This window comes from Thunnus thynnus, chromosome 20 (assembly GCF_963924715.1).
Source record: "Thunnus thynnus chromosome 20, fThuThy2.1, whole genome shotgun sequence".
Taxonomy (NCBI): Eukaryota; Metazoa; Chordata; class Actinopteri; order Scombriformes; family Scombridae; genus Thunnus; species Thunnus thynnus.
Window position 1 is genome coordinate 14,287,164 of NC_089536.1, and position 18,215 is coordinate 14,305,378.

Here is an 18,215-nt window from a genome sequence, read left to right on the forward strand (position 1 = left end):
AGGCAATCGCTATTCATTTCTACAAAGCACTAACACCTATACAGTAAAGGCTACACCCATTGATTTTTTAAGAGCCATTATATACAAATAACATTATTATAGGATACATTTTATTGATTTTATGTATTGGGAGAAGTAGAATGAACAGTGATACTTCTACTATGATCAATACTATTGTTATCATTATCATCGGTAACAGCTGTATAATGGTAATATCTTACTACTAAACATGTAATGAACCTTTCCTGACAGCAGGGGGTGGGATCCACAAAAATACAAATTGGCTCCTGATGTTTCTTCTCATCAGTATCCTTAAATCTGTTAAAAGTTATGGTAGGTAGTTTGAAGTTATTGTACTGCAAATATTTGTGGTTCTATTAATGCTTAGCAGTCATTAACTGAATGAACAAGCTATATGATATACAGATGGGTGACAAATTAAAGGAAAAACCTCAATGAATGAATGTGGAAACTTCCACACAGGTGCACTGCATGGTAAAATTAAGCAATTAACATCCAGTCATGCTCTGTGGCATGTATGAAAATGCTGAACAGGCCTAGTTAATTCTGATTTTGTATCAAGATGGCAAGAGGAAAAGATCTAAGTGACTTTGAAAGAGGGTTCATTGTTCGGGCACAGACGGCGGGAGCCTCAGTCACAAAGACTGGCCGTGTTTCAGCTGGCTAGTGTTTCAATAGGAACAGTTACTAAAGTGACATATTCATTTAGATCTATGGGAGGTAGGTTGCAGGTAGGGTTGCAATGCATAAACCCCTCATTAAAAAGATGAATGCACATCTGAGAGTTCAGTGGTGAAAAAAGCGATATGGTTAGATGAGTCATCCTTCAGCATATTCTAGACAAGTGGGCGAGTGCATGTGTGGCGTACACCAAGAGAACGATACAGGCTTTAATGCTTGGTCCATTTGTCCCCTTAAAGGGAAGGGTCAATGCAAATCAATACAAAGTTGTTCTTAGTCATCACCTTTATCCTATGATGAAACATTTCTATTGTGATGGGAGTGTTCTCTTCCAGGATGACAATTTCCCATCCACAGGGTATGAGGGGTCACTGAATGGTTTTATGAGTATGAAAATCAGTTATGGCTAAGACACTTTATGTAAGTTTTTCCTTTGATTTGTCGCCTGTCTGTATTTTTCACAGGAGACATTTTGACTTGTCATAGCAGGAAAAGCGCAGGTGGAACTGATAACATTAACAATGGCTCAGCTCCACTCAAGTGTCCAAGGTATATATATTTTCAAAGTGACTATATACCAGAGTCATAAATTTAGATAAACTAAATGTGATTCAGCCATCATATATGTTATTTATTGCACCTATGCTTTTCCTGCTTTGACATGTTAAAAGTCTTTCATAAACTATCCAGAAGTCAGTGTGTAAAATTGCATTAAGCAAGGTTCACATTTAATTTAATAGGATAGTCGTTTAATTAAAATCAAATTTATATTGCAAAACAAAGCTAAACAACCAATGGGAGATGTAGTTCAGGTTCATTTTGCAGTTTGCTTTCGAGAAGTTTATTTAGAAGAGAAAAAAAGAAACAGTCAACACTTACAGTGTCAGATAAGGTCAGAGGTGTGTGTCCAAGATAGCCTTAAAAGATTAAGTTATCATTATATGCACAAGCACCTGAATGCAATCTTTGGATTTCTCTCATAGGCCTATCTGTGTTTGTGTTTGTGTGTGTGTGTGTGCCTCCCGACACAGAAATATCTCTTTTCATCAAGCTTTAAAACTGTGTTTACCTTCAACTTATAAAAAGATAAAACCAAGATAAGTTTCTGATCAAAGTCTCTCTCTTCTTTATCTCCTTTCTATTTTTCTTCTTGGTTGGAGTTCCTCTTTCCATAGTCCCTAATTCACTTCATTTTATTTTCCCTTAAACACACTTGTGGTACATCACTTGAATGTAATTCTGCAATGCATAAAGTTGCATTGTATCAGATGTAATAAACAGGTAAACATGAAGATATGTATGGACATTGTCAATACACGTTGGACTACATTTACATCCCTATCGTGCCATCAATAAAATGACACAACCATGACGTTGCAGGACTTGATAGTGCTAGATAGGACTTAGGACAAAGTCAGATGAAAGTGTGTCACTTAGAGCACATGTTAGTATGTAATGAAGATAGATAGCTAATAATGGAAAAGTAACCCGCCCTCCTTTTTATCAGAAACTGGGGATTCCCAAAGGTTTGAGCGCTCCTGGGTGGAGGAGGTTTGGAAGAAAGGAGGGATTGCACATTCCTGTCGGATGGCATAAGACCTTCCATCAGTGGAGCGGCAGGGAATTGGAAAATAATCCCTCATTTTCCAAGTTGAAATAAATGCAGTTATAGGCCGTGAAGTGGAAGGGGCATCACTCTTTTGCGCGTGCTCCCGCTGTCTCGGGGGGCGTGTGGCGGTGCGTTCACAGGCGAAACTACTACACAACTGAAACGGTCTCTTTTACTTTCAGAATTATAAAGCAATAAGGCAATCAAGAGATAAATGAAACCACATGTCATGTAGGCCTATTTACTGCGCACGCAACTTCAAGAACACATTAAGCTACATGATCTATTAAAATGTTTTCTGCTCCAATTAACCTGTCTTAGCTCCAGACCATATCGTAATCACATGCGGACTCCGGCACATCTGGCTCAAGATCGGCAAAAAAATTGTAGGCCAGCATCGACTGAAAGCGGTTTGGTCAAGTAGTCAAAAATTTAGAGACCTTAAATTTGCAGTGTAATCGCTCTAAAACTAATTATTTGGGGCTAAAAGGAAACGATGTAGCCTATAGGACACGCTGCATGTGAACGTCTGGGAATTGTTGCCAGACATTCCAATGTAGTGACACACACACACACACACATACACACGCGCGCGCACACGCTAACACACACACACACACACACACACAAACTCTCCGAGTTATTGTCCTCCTGTCCGCATATCAGTGGCCACTGCCGCTTTCGCGTGCTGTTGGATATATTGGAATTTTGTAATTAGACGTTATAAAACAGCCACGACAAGACTGGTTCAATTCATATAATAATTAAAAAAAGTTTTTACAATTACCCTGACAAAAGAACGCGTGCTCTTGCTTTCAAGATCTCATCAAGTACTGTGTGTTTGTTTATTACTGTAAACACAAATTTATTTAGGGATAGTTGCATTGTATCAGATGTAATAAACAGGTTTGTTTGTTGTTGTTGTTTTTTTAGGATTTTCCCAATTTTATATATGTACGGACTGACAAAGATTGGACTAAAGAGCACGGTCTAGACGAGCTCTATGTGAAAGGTGCCTTCTGTTGTGATTTGGCGCTATATGGATAAAATTGACTTTACTTGACTTGATATATTTATTCCTGAGAGTATGAATTGAATGAATATGAATCATGAAATTGAAAAAAAATCTTTGCTACGTAATACAAATAAGCCCACTTAAATAAAAATCTATTTCCTACAGTATCTGCTGCTGCCAGTGGTGATACTGAGATCCTTTATTGTAAAAGTTCTGCATTCAACATTTTACTAAATTAAAAGTGCATAAGTGATATCACCAAAATATTGGCTTCTTAATGTATGGAAAGTAAAATCACTCATTATTGAATGAATCTGGTGTTAAGCATGTAGTAAAAATTGCAATATTTTTCTACTGAAATAAATGTAGTTGAGAAGTTCAGCATAAAATGGAAATACACAAGTAATGTACAAGCACTTGTTTTTTTTCATATATGGCATCAACCTGCCAGGGACTGCACATGAAAATTAGCCTGTGTGGCTAAATCTGGCACATTTACATGATGGACCCAAGTGCTCATGTTAACTAACATGTATTGTCCCTTCTTAAATAAACATAAACATAAAAACCTCGAGTACAAGTGGCCACTGAAGCCCACTTAAATCGTAAAACTAATCAAAAAAGCCACTCAGAAATTCATGTTATGTGGTCAATTTGACAAAACCACATCAACTTCAAGTTAGAATGTAAAAAATCCGAGGAGCACCTGAAGGCATCAGAGAAAAGAGAGCGGTTTCCCTCCGTAGCGCGAGCTGCTGCATCAACTGTACCTCCGCGAGACTTGTGTGAAGCGAGTCAACGAAAACTTAGCAGAACATGTGTTGAAATAGCCGGTATGCGGACTTTTGACGGGTGCTGACTGGATACGACTACACTGGTTGGTAAGTTTGTACCACGGCATCCCGAAACTGTCACCTCAGCAGAAGTTTAGACACGTTTTTTCAGGCTTTGCGTTGCATGAGTCTCTCGGTCGGGTGTATGGTTTGTTATGTGAGGTTGCGTACGGTGTCAGTGACTCCCAAAACTGGAGTCCAGGCACCCCGAAGTCGCTCAGAATATTATATAATATTAATGTTATTGCATGTACTTGGAGTTGCATGCGGGGGAACTGTGGGTGTTAGCTTGACTCGGCACAACTTACTGAAATAACCTTAGAAACCCCTTTATACTTCGAAACGGAGAATATGGGGGCTCTATCGTTGCTGCTATTTGCCTTTTTGAGGGAGCTGCAACACCATAAAACTTGTTGGTATTTACTGACACTGAATATTGGCACTCATTCACTTTGAATGTGATTCGCCTAGTCGGCAGGTAAGGTGTTTAACAGTTTTTGTTTCTGTGTGTTTACATGGTCCTCTAGGCATCCCTCTGGGGACTGTGACCTTTAACCCCGTTTTGTTTGTGTTGTTAAAGTGACGATTGGTTTAAATTGGAGATCAAACACTTCCAAATGGAAATGAAAGGGAATTACTTCTCAGATGAATCCAATCCAGATCAGAAACACTAAAAATAAATAAATTAATGAATAAAAAAAAGCACAGGAATTGTGCCTGCTGGTGTCTGTGGTGCAGAGACACATGGGCAGCTTATGAATAAATACAGTCCATATGACAGTCTGACACACACTAACAGGATCACAGGACCTTGTTTACAGTGCAAAGTGAGACGCCACATGAAGAAAATTCATCTCACTGTGACTATGATTCTATAGTGAGACTTAGTGTTAAAACTGGCACTTTTTTCAATCTAAAACACTTGGAACATCCTTTTTATATATTAGTTAAATATTTACCAGACAAAATGACAGTGTGTTAAAGGGCATGTCTATGTTTGACTTCACCTCTCCCCAAGTGTCTGTTTGTTTCCATTGTGCATACTTACACCGCATCCAGTCATCGTGTGTGCTCCAGCATCATGTCAGCTGTTACAGCAGTTGGAGAGAGAAGGTGTGTCGATGTCCTGACAAAGAGATCTGTAACAGACAGGGATGGGAGACTGGTTGGACTTGTTGTTTCCGATCTAGCTATTCTCTGTATTTGTGCTTCCTCTCTTCCAGAAACCCCTTTAAGTGCTTCAATGTTGTGGAGCTGTGGAGCCGCTCAAGACATTGCAGTTTTTCTGGTTTGTCTTTGCTCTGCCGCTTTAAGTCATTAAACTTTGTTATCTTCTGCGTATTGGTATTCCAAGTTGTTTGCTGTCTTTATTAAAGGATGAACCTGCAGCTGCCAATCTGACATGGAAATTGTTGATCCTTGATAACCGCTGTAGTGTTACGGGTATTGAAATTCAAGTGGTTTTCCTCTTTAGCTGTTCCCAAGTTGATCTTCTGACACAAGTCTTGCGTTCAGTAATTTAGATAAGATGTGTTATCATGAACAAGTTGTAACACAAGACATTTGAGGATGTCGTCTTGGGTTTTGGGAAACATTTATTGACAGTTTTCACCATTGTCTGACATTTTAAAGACCAAACAACCAATCAATTGAGAAAATAATCGACAGATTAATCAATTAATAATCTAGATGTAATAATCCAGATCCCACTAAATAGAGAGTCTTGCTTTGGTGCTGCAACCAGATTTCAATAAAGTGGCTGCACAGAATGAACACTTTAGTGAAATTTTGATGGTAGTTAGCCATATGTTTTGTGATTGCTGTACACTTACATAACATCGACTCTGTTCCCAAAAACGTAATCTGCTCCTGAAACCAAAAAATAATGGCAGATGGCACAAAGCAGACTATAAACTAGTTCATGTAACGTTCATCGACAGCAACAGGAATGTTATTCGTGAAAACCTTTTAACTGATGGCCACAAGGTCACAGAGAATGTTTTGCACTATCACCATCATTTTTACTGGCGTGTCTCACCTTTTGTTATGCCTCTTTCTGTTATTATAGCCACACACAGACACAAACACAAACTCAAAAAGACAGGTACTGGTGTCTTTCTTTTTTCAAGTCCAGCAGCCTCCCTTCCCCATTTTGAGTCATCTTTTATTGTCTTTGTTAACATGCACACACTAGCATTCGCACACTCATTCACCGTGAAAATACAGTCACCCCTTCTTGAGTCAGCCCTCTCCCTCTTGTTGTTACACTGATACACACACACACACACATAGAGCCTCTCTCTCTTTCTGTACAGTTTCCACTGGCGTCTCTCTCTGCCCTGCCCTCTAATCAAAGCCATATGTTCTCCAGGTCCCTCGCATGAAAAGTCTGTTCTGTTTGCAGCACTTTTCGCAGCATTAACCGGCCTCTCATTTTGTTATTGACAGAGCGAGTCTGTGTTGAAAATGAAAGGTAACCTGCAGAGGGGTTGCAGGCTGTCGTTTCATCCCTATTCTTGTCTTTTCTTCGTGGAAAGGTAGATCGTTTTCTCTCGCTTTACCCCTTAATGACGACGGAGTCTCTTGACATGCTCATGTGTGTTTCCCATGCAGCTGTGTCGGTATTTGTGAGCTGTCTGTGTGGCTGGTTTGATAAAATCCTCATGAATTAAAGTAATTTCATTCCTCGGCCTTGGTAATTCCTGACAGATCACAGCGTTAAAGATTTTCAGGGTGTGTAGGCCCACATTGCCAACTTATTAGTGTAACCCTTTGCCAATTTGGCCTCATTATCTGACCATGACTAATATAAGCATAACCAGCACCCTTGTTCTGTGGGGACCTACCAGGAACAGACATGTGACTCATTTTGGGTCCTTACCCAAAAGTTTGGAAGCACTTGCCTCAAATGAAGAGTAATATTTGTGCCCTTATTTCTCCAAATAAATGCAATGCCATCCTGTTTATCTGGTTATGGATAAAGTTCACATTCTGTTCAGCTAATCTTTCTTCTGTGACATTTACAGGCAAGCAGATGGAAAGTGTTTTTTCCATCAGTTCTTACCCACTTGCTGTGATTTTCTGCCCAAAGCTGGCTGGGCTTGACACTCAAGAGTTCGGGCCAATTCGAGCTCTTTGAATTCGCTCAAGCCTCACTCAGGTTGGGATTCAAAAGTTTGTTGAATTGCTTTCCTCAGTCGAGGCACTATTTAATTGTTCCCATTGTAAAAATGAATAATAACAGAAGTATGAAGAATGTAATTTGACTTTTCACGTGTTCTTTTTTTAAGTTTGTTGTCGATGGTTGACTGTCATGTGTAATTAAATCCACAATTCACAGCACAGTTAATGTCCGCTGGTTGTTAATCCATCAGCAGTTTGAGGTTGTTTTAGATTATGTTTTTTAATAAAAATCAGCCATTAGCAGCGTTTTGGCTTATTGAACGCTGCAGCGATTCAGTGTTGGGTAGGGTTGAAACGCCATGTCAGTTTTTTGATTGGACTTTTGTTTTTATTGGTGGATTTTTATTGGTACTCTAAAGCACATGCCATCACATCTCACCCTTTGTCCAGGTCTTTGCGCTTCATGGTAACAGTTTCTTTTCAATGGCGACCAGTTTAAGGAATGTGATTGTATTGTAGTCATATGATGCGTCTTTTCTTTCTGACCCTCAGCGTTAAAGAAAGAGGGGGATGGGGGGGGGGATCCTTTGCATGTAGGGGGCTTATTCTACCTCAGTTTTAAAGAGAACTGTGCAGGGTTTTCTGTAAGTGCATTTAATGCCTGATGGGACGTTTACTGATACAATAAAAATCTCTTTTATTCCTGTTTTAATGTCTGCTAAGCTCTTAATAAGCCATCAGTGTACACTGTGGTTTGGAGCCATCTAAGAACATGATGCATAAATTGTTGGATACTCTGCCCCGTTGGTTACTGTTGTTTTCGCAGGACAAATTTACTTTATGGTAGCTGGCATTAAGTGTGGCCATACAAATATTTGCATGTTGCTCCAGGTTATATTTGTTAATAATAATGTAATAAATTGTGTTACTTGACTCACTTGTCTATCAAAAGGAGTGTTTTAGATTTAGCATAGAACCCAAATCTGTACTAAGTAAAGACAGAAGAAAGATTTTGGTACTGTCTCTACAGTACTAATAGTCACCTTTTTAGTAACACCTAAGTATTCTAAAAACTTAGATTTCATTCACAAATCTGCCTCCTTGTCTTCATTTACATCTCCCCTTTGTGACTGAGAAGGTTTTCTAGTGGAAATCTGCGTTGTTACTGCGTGACTGTTACTTCGCTTGCAGACGCGTGACACCAGTTGGAGCGTCTATCTATTGTAGTCTCACAGAATAGCTTTTTTTTTTTTTTTTTTTCCTGTGACCCCTTCACAACAGAAAAGGGGATTCCTTCTCTCCCTGACCTGCTTATTATGCTGGAGGAATGCTAAAGATCCAATGCTGAATCTGAGTGTGAAGTATTTAGCAGTGTTTTGGAGGCTCAGGAGGATAAGTGGCATTTCAGCTCCGTTTGAATCCAGCTCTCATTTTACATTTTCCACATCTCCTACTTTCCTTTATCCATCCCACTGTGTTGTAAAAGAAAGTCTTAAATATGAAGTGTGGAGGTTATTACCAATAACCCATGTGTACCTCACTGATCAGGGCTTTACTTTCTTGTGCTGCATGTGAAGTAGGACCTAATCACATACCAGGCTGTGAGTCATCGTTTGGATGAGTTGTGAAATAATCCCTCATGAATGAACATTAGAAAAAGGCTTTTATGCGAGAGTGAAGGCCCCCCGTTGAAGGGATAAACACTGATTTAGGACAGGGTTTGAAAAACTATTCCAGTCCTGGGACCCAAACTCATTAAAACAAATTGTTACTCATTTTGATTGAAGACCCATCAGATAAAAATGTTATTAATCACACGGGGCATGAGTGTTTCCATCATTTCAATTACTAGTTGAATGTCTCAACTTGGAAACAAAACGAGGTCCACTTTAGAGTTGTGTAACTTCAAATTCATGAATTGATGAACTAACTTGTCAACAGTTGCGTACTCACTCAACGAGGAAAAACAAAGCAGTATTGACTTCCCATTGCAGTCCTATTTTTTTTGCCTCCTTTCCACTGTAAGTCCAGTATTCACCGCTATTGTATCCTTCCTCCCCTTGGAGCAAGAAATGACACTCCACATTGCATCGGCAGTTTATCACTGAACCAAGATCATAAAGGAGACCTTATTAGGACTGCAACTAACGATTATTTTCATTCAAGGGTCTAAGGTGACATCTTAAAATGTCTTGTTTTGTCTGGCCGACAGTCCAAAACCCAAAGATTTTCAGTTTGCTATCATGAAACCCCCCAGAAAAAATGTACATTTAAGAAGCCGGAACTGATTATCAAAATTATTGCCAATTAATTCAATGGAATAATTGGTTAATCGACTAATTGTTGCAGTTCAGAGATGCCAGCAGATTCACTAAAACTCTCTGGTAATACATGAGACTTCACAGGTGTTCATGTGACAAGTACAAGTCTCCGTATGCATGTCCGTGCTACATGGAGATACTGTAACATGGCCTGTATGTTATGTGGGAACAACTGACACACACACAAAAATACAAAAAGTTATTCACAGTGTTTTAACCATCTGATTCTGATTATATCCAGTTTTCTTCAGAACTGTCAGAGGTGCTGAGATCATCTCCTTTTGCATTCATCAACATGTGTTACACTTTATTGCAGCATGGGAAAGGTTGGATCTCAATGCACAGTGTACCTAACAGTTTTCTTTTAAAACAAGATGGGCAGTAAACCGTCTGTCCTTATTTTACCATGTCTTTTAGCCGCGAGGTTAAGATTACAGCGTTTTGCCCCAGCTTTTATTGAAGTATTCAAGCCCTTTTAAACCAGTATACAAGCTCATTTTTGAGGCATTTGTCACTTTGGAAAAAAAAAAATGCCTCCAGTATCTTTTTAGTATTCTACAATTGAGAGGATTGAGCCTGTCTGTGATAGTCTGAACTACATATAGTGTTGTATAGTGTTTTGTAGTATAAAAACCAACATCATCAGGAGTGTAAGTGCACGTTATGTAGTGCACCTGTGAGCAAAATGAAGCACAGCCACAAATTAGCATGATAAAAGGAGCAAAGGAATTAGACGTGGATTAGGAAAATCAATTCATAATCCTTGTTTGGAAGTTAGTGTGCTTTTGTTTATGTTTGGGATGTTGTGCCGTGTTTACACCATCAAGATGCTTCGGGTTTTTAATTCCAGCTCTAAAAATGAGGTCATTTCGGGTCATCAAGGCAAATTTTGTTTCAAACGTTTGATGTTGCCAGGCACAAATAAGAAAAGAATAAAGTGCTCATGGATCATGGTTCTTAGTCATCGCAGTAAAATTTGTGGAACAAGAGTGTCGGGATGATTATGCTAATTTCTGTCCGCTGTGTATATTGATCTTGTGCTCGCAGATATCTTTTGTGTATTTGTTACTTGATTTCATTCCAAAACGAGATATCTACACACATTGTTGCAAAATCATTGAAATCAAGAAAATTGTTTGGCATTATATAATTACAGTTAAGATTATTTATGAGTTATTATATTGAAGGTTTATCGTCACTTATCTTAAAAAAATTTATATTTATACCAACATAGATATACAGTATCTCATTTAGAATAGCAACCATTCACTAATAGTGTCTGGAATGAAATAGTTGTGTGTGTCACTGGACCGTTAAGATATATGCCGATAAATTATATACAAACTTCAAAAACACAATCTGATTGGTTGCTGACTGTGCAAGGCCCATCCCTTCATATCATTCTGTCACACACACACACACATGCACACGTGCGCACACACACTCTTTCGCTCTCTCCCTCTCTGTCTCTCACTCATTTGTCCCGGATTGAGCAGAATCTTGAATGATCAGGAAAACCTGAAGTATTTGATTTACAAAACTTTTTTTTTTAAAGAGGCATATACCTACATTAAATGTAAGTATTGTCATAAAATTATATCCAAATACTTTAAACTTAAAATTCGTGCTATTTCATAGGACAGGATGCCTGACATAAAGAGTTGTGCTGGACAATAATATTCTTTATAATACATCAAGTGAAGTAGAAGTGATTGAGGGTTTTCTTGGTCAGTGCACTTGTCAGTCAGTGTGACCTGGTTTCCTGTGTGTATGCGTGTGTGTCTGCCTGTCTGTGTTTTTGGCCCAAGGCTGAGATTTAGACGGGAAGAGCCATTTGCTTTCCCGGACAGGGTCACAGTTCAGCTGATAACAAGAGCTACTTTGAACTGTGTGTGTGTGTGTGTGTGTGTGTGTGTGTGTGTGAGTGAATTGTTTTTCAGGTTTTGTAACCACAGAGATTTAATCATTCTTTTTTATTACTTACCGTTCTGCAGTGTGTAAATTTCACTCTTACAGGCCTACTTTGTAGTTATGGTGTAAAGCTGTCTTAATTATTGCCGTTTATTTGCTAGTTCTGTAAATTATAAGAATTAAATGCACAGCCATGGAGGAAAGACACTAAATGAGCAGCTGTAGCACAACTAGGCTATTTCAAACCTTACTTTAGATCCACACGCTTCCATGTTAAGTAAACACAGTGTGGAAGTGCTATCCTGTTGCTAATTTCAGAGTGTTTTTAAATTAGCTTGATGGCATTCACAGCTGTCTATCATGCCTCAAGGCACATGGCTTCGGGATTTAAAGTTACAGTATGCAACCTCTTGCCTCGAGTAACCAAAATGTTATGCTAGTACTGCCCTCCTGACCCATAATCGGATAGGTTCATGCCCTTACATGCGTCACGTCTCACTTTGCATCCTGAAATGACATCAGCCTTAACGTGACAGCCATCATCCGCACGGCCGCGACTGAAACCACAGATGGTCACCAATTAGAAAACTGATGTCAGTCTCTTACATGTTTTTAATCATGACTTTTCTGCAACACATTTAGTTTCACTTTCATGTCTTATTACTCCCTCTAATTTTAGTATTTGCCAAGACTTGCCTGTGCTTTGGCTGCTTATCTCACTTCCATGACCACACCCCATCTCAATGCAAGTTGCCCATAACAAATTATACTTTACATACCAAACTGGATTTTGGATTTTAGGCAGTTGGGAATGTAGGCATGTAAACACAGGCTCAAAGAGAGATGAACACAGATTACATGTAATTTGTTCATTATTATGGTAAATATAAAAAGAAAAAACAGTCGCATGCTTATGATTTGTTTCATATCTAGCATGAGTAGCAACCATAACACAGGCACCAGGGAGAAATACACTGTCAAATGTAGTTGCGAAAAAGTTTTGCACATATGCTTTGCCAACATTTGATACATCTGGTCGGACCTGTTTTTTCGCTGTGACACATGCCAGCGAGATTCTTCCTGTTACGGACTTGAGTGGGCTCTCACCACTGTGACGAACGGAGTACTCCAAAAATGTGATCTGACATGATCGTTGATGACTTGCTGATGATGACACGGGCCTCTGAAAACTGACTTTTGAGTAGTTTAACCATGACAAAGCATCTTCCCTGTAAACATTCAAAAAAATGGAGATGAAAAGGTTCTTCACTATGTTTTGTCAGAGGTGTTGAGAGAAACCACCTTCAGCATGTTATTAGATTTGAATGTGTTTGCTCTCAATCAGAGGTGTAGCTCCAGGCAAGGTGTTGTAAGGTGTTGCACTTTCAGCCAAGAGGTAGATTGTGCAACTGACACAACGAAATCCATTATCCTGGAACTTGTTGTTAGTTTAGTTAAGTATTTGAGCTAACATACTGCATATTTGTGTAGCATTTTATGCTTTTTTTAACACATTTTATTAGATAAGTATAATATGATGAACCTTATTGATACCATCTGGGAAATTATTTTATTCTTATTTTATTTTTTGTATAAGGGAGGTCAAGGGTCTATTAAAGGTAAATACTATGCAAATCTCCATGGTCACCAAACCTGTCTTCCCTGACTTCCCAAATCCGTTTTATGAAAGGTCATATATACAGTTTCCACAGGCACCAATGTGAAGTGTCGATGTGCTGCAAAAATAGTTTGTGAAAAACTTGTTATGTGTATTATCAAAGCAGATTTTCAGAATTACACTGGGTAAGCAGGGTCTGGTAAAATAATTGGCGAACCATATCAAGTAGTTTTGCATGTTTTCCATGCAAAATGAGGTCATGTCTCCCATTTATTACTACAGGAGTGGTTTATTCTTTTAAAACTGCCTCAGCAACACCAGTAAAACAATAACGCTGTCTAATGCTCGATGTGGGTTTGTTCTGCTATGATGAAGTGCTGGATTCAGTTGAGTCAGAGTGCCATTGTAGATGTGTGGAACAGTGTTCTGGCATTTAACAAAAAGATCATAAATCAAGCAGCGCTATCACCGAATGTCCCATCATTAAAGGTTATCTTTTTGGAACTATCAAATCAGTTGCTTCAAAAGTCAATGGCAAAGTTGTAAAGTAGAGGAAGTCGTATGAAGGTTAGATGTCACTGCCGGCTTATGAATGGAGCACTTGTCTTGTGTGAATGTAGCACAGAGCCGTGAAAAGAGGCTGCAGACATCCAACACAGACACCTTGATATACTTGTGTGTGTGTGTGTGTGTGTGTGTGTGTTTGTGGGCTAGACTTGAATGCCTTGACCGCTAGAATTTACCAAGAATCTATGTGCTAAGCTACCACTTCTCTGCCTGTCGGTATTTCCCCCCCCCCCTACACACACACACACACAAACACACACACACACACACTCACTAAATGTCTAACCCTGAGGCTGGTCCTTCCTCTCGGGGTCAGTCCCACATTCCGACTGTGGCCCACGCATTTTGGCAGGGAATTGAGGGCTGTGGTCACTCTAATTATGAGGTTTCGGGTACTAGTTTTTTGGATTTATTCGTCGCTGGCCACCATGATGGTACCAGAACCACACAATTAGTAAGCCTGCATGTTGTGGGTGAGAGTGTCTGTTATGGACTTATTTCTTGCAAGCATGTTGCATAATGACTCCCTACTAGTGTGCTAGATTGATATGGACAGAATGAGAGGAAATGAAAAAAAAACATTTTCTGTGGTATTGGATGAGAGACATCATTCCCTATTTACTGCAGAGCTCGGTGTGATGAATACCAGCCATATAAAATTGACTGTTGACTTTCATAGGGACGCCTGTTAGTGTCATGGATGTAGATCAGATACTTTTTTGCATAACCGGCTTCTTTTAACTAGTGTGTTGTTTCATTTAAAGACAGGGCTGGACAGTATCACAAATAAACCAACTGATTATAGTAATCAGAAATTCTGATAATGATAACAAGTGTATGTGTGTGTTGAGGGAAGACTGGGGGAGTGTATCAAATACTGTGATATTTATATATCACAGTATTGGTATATGTATATATTTATATATATGTGTGTGTGTGTGTGTGTATGTAAAACTGTCCAATCAACACTGTTTTTCTCCAAATCTGCAAAATGTAAGCTCATGATAATGGTAAGATGATGGTAAGATAACTGTGGTATAAACAGAGTTGATATCCACTTTTTACTAGCAGCATGCTGTGAAATGTTGATACTTTGGTGTTGAGGTGATGATATGACTTATTCGAAGTACATCTTTCCACTGTTAAGCTTTTCCTTTGGAGTTAAACTGAACCATTTCTCCAAGACACAACATTACTGAAGAATAAAAAAAAAAAGTACCTCAGAGGGGTGATAGTCCAAACAAACTCAATTATTGATATCAGAGGTTTGTGAGGGGCTGCAGTTGTCTCAGTTTTGTCTGGGAGGGGGCCCACAGTGTCAGACGTTCAAAACCCCTGCTCCATACCGAGCACACAAAACTTCATACACCTCATACATCATCTCAGGAAGTGGGAATAAATGTACTGTTTATAGTTTTATTCTTATTGCCCCAGAAAGTTGGTAGTATTGATGGGTGTAAAATAAGTGCTGTTCCTTCCCTCTGTCTTTCCCTTCTCGCTTAAATTCAGCATTTGTTGATTCAGTTGTTTCAGGCACAATGGCCCGCTCACTTTGCAGTGATGTAGTTGAATAGCTATAGATAAGAAAGCTGATGCGATGAAAGAAGGGAGCACGGAAGGAAATGAGAGAGAAAATTGGCATATTTTAAACGGTAGTAAAATATGTTTTATGCGTTTCTCATGTTTTGTTTTGCACTCCATGTTCCTTTTCGCATTTGTATAACTAGCTGACTAACCATCTCACCCTATTATTCTCTTTGAATGTACTTTAACAGCGTGACAATTGACCATTTATTTTATTGTGAATTTAAAAAAATAGAGTGAAAATTACCCTTTTAATACCAGAAAACACAGGAAAATATTGACTGATGTGTCTGTGTTCCTTCTGCCTCTCTCTCTCTCTTTCTCTCTCTCAGGACCTGCCAGTGGATAACCATGGCACAGATACATGTCAGGACCAATCAGAACTAGTGCACACTGGCGCACACATGGCCTTGTAAGCTGTGACTGTGAACTGTACTATCAAGGAAATTCCTCAGTCCTCCAGGGTCACCTCCGTGTTTCTCTATCTGGTGGTTTGTACAGCTGCACAAGCTTCTGTTTCCACAACACACACACACCCACACAAACAGAGCACACTCTGTATCGATGTGCTTTCTTAGTCACTGAAGAGGTCATTGGACACTGAAGTTATATTTGCTCCAGGACAGGCCTATGTCCAAGAAAGCATACTGAATCTGAAAAAGAGGCTAAGGACTTTTGTGCAGCATGACCTGATGTGGACCCTTCTGATTGTCTAAGTAAGTATTTTAAAGTGAAGTTTGAAACATAGGTTTGAATTATGGGAAAGCAGGACAACCTAACATCACCCATCTAGACCAGTTGAGTTTGTAAGCACAAGAATGCTGTCACTTAGCACAATATATGGGTTTTTGAATCTGCAAATTTCATTTCCTCTGCAAATTTCATTTCCTCTTGCTGCTTTATGGAGCCACTAATTGAGATGGAAAAGTTGCCTCTCCAGTGTTAGGAATTTAGAGAGTGTTGGTGGAATGTATTTGACTGATGCTTTTCAGATAAATAAAGGACAAAATTTTGAATTAATCTAAATGCTGTTATGATAAATTTCATCAATAGAATTTTTTACTTCTTTTCAGAGCTGCAGCAAAACAAGGGACAAAGCTGGGTGAACCAGGGAGACACAATGGCTACTGAAGAAAATCTGACACAGGTTGGGGCTGTAGTCTTGCCTCAGCGTTCTTCACCCCCGTCTGCTGGGAGCAGGCCCAGCAGAGAAGCCAGACACTCAAATGACAGCCGGGAAGTACAACAGTACTCTGACCAATTGTGGCAGTCAAAACAGCAAAGTAGCCCTTCCCTTGTCTTATATAGGAAGTTGTCGTGCGACAGTGGGGAAGGCACAATTTTGGACGGGGAATATGAGTGTTTGGATTACAGCTCAAAACTCCGGAGCATGGGAGAAAAACTTTATCCAGAGTGGGCGGCTGGCAAAAGAATCGAAGGAATAACTAACACAGTTACTCCGATACCTGGGAAAGGTTCACAAGGATCTCCGTGCCAGCTGGACATCACTGGTGAGGGTGTGGATGCAAGCAGAAACAGAACTGGCAGCACTCGATGCTCCTGCACCCCTAGCCCTTACACAAATCCAAACATGAACTGTTGCCACAGCCCCAGATCCAGTCCAAGCCCCAGATCCAGCCCTGTTCACAGTCCTCACTTCAGCCCGAGCCCCTCTCAGCCAAACCACCGCCACATCCGCCGCAGCAGCATGCCCGTGTCTATGCTGGCTTTCTACAAGGTAATAAAGGAGGGAGGTACTAGCACTGATTACCTGCTAATTCACTACATCAAGGCTACATCACCCCCTTTGTTGTGTTCTGTATGTGCTCTCACAATGTTTACACTGTAGATTTAATGCTGTATCCTGTTAGGTTGCCTGTTTAAGGCACTGCTAATTGAGCCATACATCATTCTGACCATTTTAATTTGCCGTGTTTTCTGGTTCTAGACGTCACCGTGCTTCTCATCCCAGTGCAGTCCTTCCAGTGAACCAAGCTCTCTGATGTCATCTCCCTGTAGTTCTCCCCTTTCCAACCACAGGCAGCATCAACAAAACGGTCACATCCACCAGCACCATCTCAAAGATGGCTACTCAAGTTTAGAGAGGCTCAACAGAAGGCCCCGGGTTAACAAATCCTCCTTGGAGAAACTGTTTTTACGTCGGGGCTCTCTCGAAACCATGACAACAACCCTGAGGCACGATGAGAGGTTGTCCTCGGAAGTGACCAGGATCTGCAGCGGGGGCAGCAGCAGTGATGAGGGAGATGGTTTCTTGGATAACACAGAGTTTGTTAGGAACCGTAAAGAGCGTTCCACCGTCCTAGTCAGACGGTTCTTCAAGAATAATCAGAAGGTACATAGATGCAAAATTCTGATTCGTCTCTGTTGGTCTTTTAATTGGTTAGGTGAGTTTTAGTTTTTATATAGAATTTGTATCTTGAACAAAGATGTTCAGTTGATATCTTGAACATATTTTTATGTTCATTTGTATCCCTTTTCACTCAATCTTGACAACAATCCTCACATTAATGTCTTCAAAACTTCAAATCAGTGATAAATACTGAAATACTGTCCTTCTCTCCATAAGATGACCAAGTCAGTGTGTACTGGAACCAGAGCGATTGTCAGGACACTGCCGTCAGGACGCATTTCAGAGGAGGCCTGGGAGGAGGTTGTTTGTCACAGGACACGGCAACCTAGTAAGAATGATATGTGGCCAATCTTAATGCGTGGTGTGGGAGAAGACTTCAGAGTCTCCAGAGGGATGCTGTGCTTTGTTGGGATTAAGCTGCAGCAGGTAAGGATTGAATATACAAATACTCTGTTAGTATGCATGACTACACAGGTGTGTCACAAGACCAGGTTTTAAACGCAAACACATAATACAAGCATTCCAGACTTCAAGGATTTAGCTGTGCTATAAAGGTTTTAG

General features: G+C 39.8%; 1 protein-coding gene across 5 annotated transcripts in view; it reads left to right on the plus strand.

Moving 5' to 3' along the window:
- The first annotated feature begins 4,065 nt into the window (after window positions 1–4,065).
- Window positions 4,066–18,215, plus strand: part of plce1 (phospholipase C, epsilon 1) — an 86,811-nt gene continuing 72,661 nt past the window's right edge. For 4 of the 5 annotated variants that reach the window (XM_067577112.1, XM_067577114.1, XM_067577115.1 and 1 more), the window contains exons 1-5: window positions 4,066–4,207; window positions 15,616–15,774; window positions 16,357–17,021; window positions 17,232–17,636; window positions 17,871–18,080. In XM_067577112.1, the coding sequence (XP_067433213.1) occupies window positions 15,648–15,774; window positions 16,357–17,021; window positions 17,232–17,636; window positions 17,871–18,080 (1,407 nt within the window). In that variant the 5' untranslated portion in view covers window positions 4,066–4,207; window positions 15,616–15,647. Of the gene's footprint in view, window positions 4,208–15,615; window positions 16,000–16,356; window positions 17,022–17,231; window positions 17,637–17,870; window positions 18,081–18,215 lie in introns of those variants that run through there. The other variant, XM_067577116.1, reaches the window with a different exon arrangement.